The sequence below is a fragment of the Cupressus sempervirens genome, chromosome 8, assembly GCF_028749045.1.
Source record: "Cupressus sempervirens isolate cs-2001-9-10 chromosome 8, ASM2874904v1, whole genome shotgun sequence".
In the NCBI taxonomy this organism is placed as follows: Eukaryota; Viridiplantae; Streptophyta; class Pinopsida; order Cupressales; family Cupressaceae; genus Cupressus; species Cupressus sempervirens.
In genome coordinates, this window is record NC_143125.1 from 681,913,253 (window position 1) to 681,921,976 (window position 8,724).

The window sequence follows — 8,724 nt, forward strand, 5'->3', positions numbered from 1 at the left end:
AATATATATTTAAAATAAAAACTAAACTAATATAATTTTAAAAAAATTAAAATAATGTAAAAACTAAAACCTAAATCAATTTTAAAAATAAAAAATAAAATAAATAGAGATCACAACTAATTGCAAATCACAAGTAATTGTTTTTCAAATGAATAGGAAAATAAAAATAATAGTTAAAAATATAGATTTAAAATATATTTCTATGTGAACAAATTAGAATATTAATAATTTTCAATTTAAACAACATAATATTTACTAAAATCTTTTAAATAGATTAATAAATATTATTTATTTAAAATTCAATTTATCAAACATGAAAAAAAAATGATTTTTAAAAAAATCTATTATGAAAAATTAATAAGATAAATACAAAAAAATAATATGGAAAAATAACAACCTATCTAATAAATATTGTATTGAATAAAATAAATTATAGAAACTAATAAATAATATCTAAATAAAAAACTAAACTAATATAAAAAATAAATTAAAATAATTTAAAAACTAAAATCTAAATCAACATTAAAAATCAAAATTTAAATAAATAACATCACAACATAGTTAATTGAGATCATAACGGGAAGTATTTGTAATTTTCTGGGGAAATGACAAATTTTCCAAAAAAATTCAATTTTTGAAAACAAAATTTCAGGCTAAATAATTTATGCCTCTAAATATCTTTAAAAATAAACTCTTAGTTTTTAACAAAATAGTGGTCTTAGAATAAATTATGGCAAGCAGTCAAAATGTACTGTTACTCTATATTGAGGAATTTGCAGATGAAGTACAACTTTCAGCATGTCACAAACTGTTTTGAGTGTAAAATTACATCTCGACATTTGGTAGGAAAGATAAAATAAGCTGGCTTACTCTTAAAAAGGTTTCCTTAATTAAAGCATGTTGCAGTTCTGTACATTAAGCCAATGATGGGAAATGCATCCTGTATATATCAGAAGCTTGTTACAAAGACAAAGAAAATAACGCCTGCATCTGGTTTTTTGTTTCTCTGTGAAACTTTTTACTTTAAGAATAGAATAAAGTTTTTCCTGTCCATGCAGTTTACTTGGTGATGTGGACTTCTCCAGTAGGCCTCTTGTACGTGTACCATTGTGCAATAACCAGATACACTAGCAAGTTGATGAAGCTAAGGATGGCCAGAAGCCAAAAGAAGTAATCTACATGACCATTGTTTAAGTTATCTTGAGGAATCCATCCACTCTTTCCATGCTTGGTTGTAATGCTAGCCACAATAGTTACTAGCAGACTGCTCAAGTAATTCCCTAAGGCCACAGTTGTAAGTGAAAGTGCACTGCATAAGCTCCGCATAGCATCAGGAGCTTGGTCATAGAAGAATTCAAGTTGCCCAATGAAGGTGAACACTTCTGCAGCGCCTATCAAGAAGTACTGAGGAATTTGCCAAAAGATGCTCATGTCAACCCTTTGTTTTTCATTCTTAAAGAATTTATGTTCTTTTGCCATGTCAAGTCTCTTGATTTCAACAATGGCAGCAACCACCATTGAAAAAATGGAGATGACCAAGCCAATACCCATACGTTGGAGTTGGGTAAAGCCCCTGTCATGGCCTGTATACTTACGTGCAGTTGGTACAATAAAACGGTCATAAATTGGAACCCACAATAGCACACTAAGTGTATCAAATACGCTTAACGATGCAGATGGAATTTCAAAATTAGGTCCCATTTGAACATTCATGACCTGCCCTAACAAAACAAACAAATTACTCATCTGACTGTAGACAGCAGCAAATACGATCCCAGTAGCCCAAATTGGCAGAATGCGAATAATAGATTTCAACTCCTCAACTTGGGTCACGGTGCAGAGACGCCATGGACTGATGGAGCCAGAGTAATTTTTATCACTTGGTGTCTCTATTGCAGCTTTGTCAAAGAATCTGTAGGAATACAGTGTCTGTCAATTCATATTCTATATATCTTGCAGGAAAAGGATCTTGAGAAAAAATAGTAATCTTACGGAAATTTGTCTGTGTGAGCGAGTTTCCTGCTCCCTTCAATGACCGATTCATTGTCTAGAGCTTCATATAGCAAAGACTTTTCATCTGGAACCTTCTCGTGCCATTTTCTCAATGAGGCAACTATTACTTGTACTATCCGAGTCAGAGGACTTCCTCCCGGTCTTTGATGTCGGTATAGAGGGGTGCCTATTAAGAAACTACAGATTGCTATTCCCATGGCGGCAGCAGGAATTCCAAAGCCTAATCCCCAGCCAACATTTACTTGAATATAAACAAGAACACTAGAAGCTATGAGAGCGCCAATGTTTATTGAAAAATAAAACCAGTTGAAAAATGAACTCTTCTTTTTCTTTTCTACCTCGTCGGTCTCATCAAATTGGTCAGCCCCAAATGATGATACGCAAGGCTTAATTCCACCAGTTCCTAGTGCAATTAGATAAAGTGAGAGGAAGAAAACACCAAGTTGGGCTGTCGAGACATGACAATCAACTCCTTCTTTGCAAGGAGGCTTAAGCTTAGGCACGGAGGCAGTTAAAGTCAACAATACCATTCCCTGCAAATAGTTACATGGTTACCTTCCATTAACCTTCTGATTTTGAGAGCTTGGGCTTGTTAAGAATGAAAAATAACTTTATGTGTATAAATAGGAATACAAACTTACAATGAAATACACTATAGAGAAAATAACAATTGTCCAGTATCTCCCCAGATATGAATCAGCCAGAAAAGCCCCAATCAAGGGTGTTATATAACATGTTCCAGACCAGTTGCTGTTGGCTTTTGTTGCTGAAGAATTACCAAAATGGAATCTTGTTGTAAAGTAGACCGACATGTTTGAAGACATTCCATAGTATGCCAATCTCTCAGAACATTCGTTTCCTGTCAGAACAGTAAGCTAATAACCTTAAGTGACAAGATCGCAAGATTTGCCAAAACTACAAAATCTAATATATATAATTTGCTGTCTTAAATAATGGATCTCAGAACGTTGGCTTCTAGTAGAAAAATCTGTGTTGCTGGATTCAAGTTTGAAATTCATACCAAGTATAAATGGGCATGCCTTCCAGTTCCCTGATTTGCTCTTGACGGCAGGGTTTCCTTGAATGTCCATTGAGCCATCCTGAGTATAGTCCTCATCCGAATGCAATTGCACTCTTGATGTCTTGCTCATTGAGAAACAACCAATCGTTTTCCTTGGCCTTTTCTCTTGAGTTTCGCCCTAATATGCATTTGAAACTTATCAGAAATCCACAACACATTAGAAGACTTAGCATTTGATACAAGTTCTGTATTAGAGGTGAGAGCAATAGATTTGATATTCACCCAAATCTTGCAAAAGCGCATGAAAAAGCCAATTCATTTTAAGGTTCTCAAAATTATGTTTCAGCTTGAACTAAGGTAGTTCAGATGTTATCTCGTTCCCTTATTTGCAGTGAATACCACCACCGATTTATCATGATTCATAGTGGAAGGACTAATCATTGATACAGGTTTGCATATTTTTAAGAATAGGAAGTACAGATAGTATGCTGATCAACTCCTTCCCACAGTTAAATAATGGGAAAAAATGGTTAGCAATTGAGTTGGCAGGCCAACTAGCTTTTATATTTTCAAAAACTTAAAATAATATGTGATTGTTATGTAGAGTTGTGTCGGTACTAGTTCCTCTTTGGGGCAATGATTAAGTGTGGATGACATATTTGATAAGATATATCCTGTTGATGCCATTGTTTCTGTTTAACATATATCCTACTTAAAATGTTTGACAACCAACTTGGACTGAATGAAATGGCAACAAGAACCATTTGTAAATGCTTCAATTACATAACGTTCAAAACAGAAGAGTAACCATGCCATATCCTTTAACCATCCACCCCAGTAAGATTTTAAAAGAAATTGATTCTAAAAATTTCAGATTCTCCTTACCTTTTAAAAGCATCTTGTCTGTCAAGATAAATTTTACTAGAATTGCATAGAATCGTATCTCATTATAAATTCCAAGTTTTAAATGCCAAATTTACTTCTTGTAGAAATTGACGTCTATATATGTTGCAGCAATGTTTTTCTTTAGCCATGACGATTGATATTTAAAAACATTATGTATAGCTTTAGACAACACCATATAGGATGCACCATAGAAAGTTTGTGAAACTATGTACTCCTGAAGTGAAGCGGGGATGGAACTCTATAGCGTCCTGGTGTCATCTAGAGAAGTCCGTGAAGCAGTAGCTAGACTTTGGATGAGTAACCTTATATCCAAAGATACCGGTGCATTCAGGAATTCCTCGGATGCTGGTGCTTAAGGATGCATGGATGCGTTTCGGTGCTTAAGGATGCGTGGATGTGTTTTGGTGCTGCACCGATGCACATAGGAAGCTCTTCCAGCGCCTGTGGATGCACTCGGGATGCATCCGACAGCATCCGAACGGAACCCAGACAGCATCCAGGCGCATCTGGAGAGCATTTGTATAACGATATAATGTTTCTTTCAATTGATGGCAGATTATTCATAACAAAATAGCTATGTATAAGAGTTCTGAAGAAACCTTTATCTATTTAATAGATAACAGCAGTACTGATTCGCAGAGCTAAACACAGAGATAAATCTGCAATTAATTGTCCAACCTTAACGAGCAGCAGACTGTCAATTCTGGGTGTTTGATGAAGACAATACCTTATACTATAACTATCTCCTTGCTTTGAAGATATCTAGGGTTCAAAAACAATTTCAAACTGCCCAAACTGATCATTTTAGGCACTACGAATTTTAAGCAATTTCCTCTTAAATTGGCTTTGTTTTAATAAGAAGCAGAATTTGCATTAAAATAAAATTAATTAATTTGAATATAAATGGTTTCAAAATCACATTCAAATTACCCAAACTGATCATTTCATTCACTTGGAATACTAAGCAATGTCCTCTGCAATTTGCTTTATTTTAAAATCTAAAGGCAGGATTTTGTAATTATTATTTTTAATTTGAAAAGGGTTCGAAATCATTTGCAAACTAATCATTTCAGTCACTTGGAATAATCAGCAATTTCCTCTGAAATTTGCTTTGTTTTAAACTCTGAAAGGCAGTATATGTAAAAGAAAATTTAATTCCTCTGTCACTTGGGAAATAAGTGCTCTTGATAACTTGTTTATCATAATTTGGCCTCCTAGAACTAGATCACTAGCATTTCCTCTCCCATAATTCAATAAAAGGTATTATAAACCCATCTCCACTGGTTCCCAGTACGTTGAAGGTATTCATTAGAGAAAAAGTTTGTGAGGATTTTCATAGACAGTTCGTTGGAAGCCCTTTTAAGGCTCCTATTTTATATTCTAAGCTCGCCCTACATTTACAGTCCTATTGACCTATTATAATCATTTGTGGACATTAATACACTTTCTTTCCTCCTCCGTTTAGACCTTGGGCTTGAAGACCCAATTTATAAGCCTTGTTCCGAAGTTTGTATTCATGCCTGCCGGCTTTTATATGTTCCCCCTTACCGAAAAGAGAACAAAATCTACATGATCCTGGAACCATAGTCATGATTGTGCATTAGCGGTGGATATCATGGACATTTAAAGCTTGAGAAACATAGTTTAAACCCAGTACTACATTTATAAATACATAACTAAAAATTTAAAACCTGCTGATGAATGACTTGTACCTCGTTAAAGCCATTTGCATAGGCTTGTTTGGAAACAGCAAATGCTTCGTTCTCTCCATTCTTGGAATCCATCATTCACTATTTTCTAATCCTTTCTACAAAACTACAGTTCAGATCCTTGTGTTATCATTTCCAAGAAACTCCTACGATTTCCTCTTTAAAACGGTTTAAATAACTTCAAAAGATTCACTGCCGGCCGAGCAACAGATGATGCCAGTGTGAATACACAACTGGCCCATGAGGTGGATGCATTGATACATACGCAAATGGCATCGACATCCCCGGGAAAATTTGATTTTAAATTGTGACAAAGGATTGATAAATGTTTCTAGGTACCGACAAATGTATTCATATATATTTTTAAGTTTTCCGAAAGTGAGTTTCTATATGTTCCAAAAAAATAATAATAATATAGTAAGAAAAAACAGCTTAGTCTGAAAAACACCCTTCAAAGTTAAATAGAATTTTATGCAGAAAAGGCCTTATCAAATATTTTTAATTTTCTAAAATTTCTGCACCAAACTTAGACTATGTCTAGCTTCTCACTTGGTCTTAATTATTTGGCATTTCAAAACGTTCCTAATCATGAAAGCCCTGTTTTCAGCCCTTGTCTATCAATACTCAAAAAAAAATCGCACTGAAACTTTTTAAAATCAAACTAAAGTGAGAAAGAGAATAATCAACTGTGTGTTTTACAGTCATTACGTTAATTCCATTGAAATGCATTCTTAAGCACATTCACTTTAAAACAGTCCTGGAAGATCTAATCGGCCTTTTTTCAGAAGAAAAAAAAAATGTTATGAAAGTTCATACCTTGCTTCTAGCTGGGTCGCCATGATCATCATCTGCCATGTCTACTTTGTTTGCGAAAGGTCCATTTGAGAACCCAATATCAGCATTAGCCGTCATGGATTGATAAATCTCAACAAAACTGAACAGAACATTCAGATTTTGATGATCAGTTCCTATTAAAAAAAATTATACAAATAGAATCCTTGAATCGCTGCATCTAACTTGGATTTATTGTGTGGATGGAAAGGCTTGCGGAAAGCAAAATGTTGTTTTGTTTTACATGTCATAAAGTGGGTTGTCCGTAAGCAAGATATGAATTTGAATCAATGAGTATTTAGGGTAAAAATATGCATAAAGGGGTTTTCAGTGTGAAAGTAAAGGGGGCAGTCAAGGCTATGTCCTCATCACGGAAAAGGATTATATTGAAAATTGCAACAGATCTTTTTCAAAACAAAATCTGCACGTCTTGGGAAGAGATTCCATGTAATTTTCAAATAGCAGAATTGAAACGGGAAAGTTTTGCTATTCTTTATTTGACTTATTAGGGTGGACATACTGAAAAATCCAATAATACTTTTCCAAGGAATTTAAATGACAAGCTGATGGCTCCAAAAGAGTTGTTTTCCCGAGCAATTTTGAAGCAATGTTAAAATTAGACGGTAGGGTTTACAAGCGCAGACGGGTCCTGTTTTTAATGCAGTGGACGATTCAAGATGCTCCTACAACAGGTCCATGATATTTCATTTTGCTGTTTAATCTTAATACTATTGTTATTATTTTTAAAGAAGAATAATTAATATTAAAAAATGTGGCAAAAGAACTGTATGCAAAATCGAGAATTCAACTATTAGATATATTTCCGCTCTCTCATAAATTCAATTGTAAAATTGAATTTTAAGAGAGTTTGAGAAATATATAAAATTAATAACAAGGAAGATAATCAATAGTAAATTGGGGTTCTCATTGCGTCAAAGTTCTTAGAAGGAAATTAGAGAGTAAAATATATGAAGAGAGAGTTAAAAGAAATATATTTGTCGAAATAGTTAGAAAAGAAGGAAAATGGAGATTTATATATATATGAAGACAAATTGAAAAGAGAGATAATGATAATAGAGATTTATAAATAGAAATGAAGGATACAAAGGATATGAAGAGATTTCAAAGAGAGAATGACATGTTATTATAATGACACTAAATAGCAATAGTTGGAAGAGAATTTTTTAAAAAAAAATTGAGGATTATGTTATTTTAAGAAATATTTAAATAACAATTATAAAATTGAGTTAAATCAATGAAATATTCGTTTCTACCTTTTCCAATATAAATTTAAATGTTAAATTTAAAAAAATAAATTTGTTACTAGTTGATCCAAACCAACAAAACCAACAAAAGAGTTAGTAAGTTTGAAGAACAATATTAGTTTTACAAATTTTAAAATGCAAAAAAGAATGAAAACAAGATTGGAAAAAATAGCTAGTTTTACAAATTTTAAAATGCAAAAAAGAATTAAAACAAGATTGGAAAAAATAGCTAGTTAAACATAGTGTGAAAAAAGTTAGCATTTTATGATTGACAAAAGTAAGGGACAATGAAAAACTAATAAATATATTTAAAATAGAAAATATAAAACATTAAAAAATAAATTTAAAAAAATATTGATAATAAAATTTATAAAAAATAATCAAATATTTATATTCTTAAAAATACATTTTTGTTATTTATTAATTTAATTATAGTTTAGAATAAAAAATTAATTTTAAAATTAGAATAAAATAATTTTAAATTATTGTGAAGAAAAAATTAAATAAATGTATTTAAAATGATATGATAATTAATTATTATGTAAGATTTAAATAAACTTAAACTCACCAGATGTTAAAAATAATAGATTGATATATTTACAATCTTTGGGAAGAAAAATGATTTAGTTATTATTGTTGATTAGACATACATTTATGTCTAGGTAGTGAGGTGGAAGATAAAATGATTATTTTTATAAACTCTAATCAATTTGTCACAATTGTGAAAAAAGATAAAGCTATCATTAATGCATTACATCATTGTTGTCGGAAAAAATATGTGAATTTTTTTTAAAGAAAATTGATTTTTCTCTCTACCAAAAATAGTATGGACCAATAGAATTAGCACAAAATGTCATTTATAAAATAAGTAAAAATGAAAAATAGATATACACATTATAAGTTGCATATAAACTTTTAAATTTTTTGATTTGATTGGTCAAGTTAATGTCATATTAGCATTAACATCAATGCATTAGTA

The 8,724-nt window shown here is 31.9% G+C and overlaps 1 protein-coding gene across 1 annotated transcript; it reads right to left on the bottom strand.

Moving 5' to 3' along the window:
* Positions 1-728: 728 nt before the first annotated feature.
* LOC149544293 (protein NRT1/ PTR FAMILY 8.1-like) lies at positions 729-6,645 on the bottom strand. The gene is made up of 5 exons (XM_089798770.1): positions 6,466-6,645; positions 3,035-3,212; positions 2,655-2,872; positions 1,993-2,546; positions 729-1,912 (listed from the first exon to the last, which is right to left on the bottom strand). Exons 1-5 carry the CDS (start codon positions 6,559-6,561, stop codon positions 1,060-1,062), a joined length of 1,899 nt encoding a protein of 632 aa, XP_089654896.1. The 5' UTR covers positions 6,562-6,645; the 3' UTR covers positions 729-1,059.
* Positions 6,646-8,724: the final 2,079 nt, after the last annotated feature.

Coding starts and splice junctions, on each gene's coding strand:
- LOC149544293 (XM_089798770.1), bottom strand. CDS start 6,561: ATGACGGCTAATGCTGATATTGGGTTCTCAAATGGACCTTTCGCAAAC. Junction 3,213..6,465: donor GCGACCCAGCTAGAAGCAAG/GTATGAACTTTC, acceptor AATGCATATTAG/GGCGAAACTCAAGAGAAAAG. Junction 2,547..2,654: donor TCTCTATAGTGTATTTCATT/GTAAGTTTGTAT, acceptor AACTATTTGCAG/GGAATGGTATTGTTGACTTT.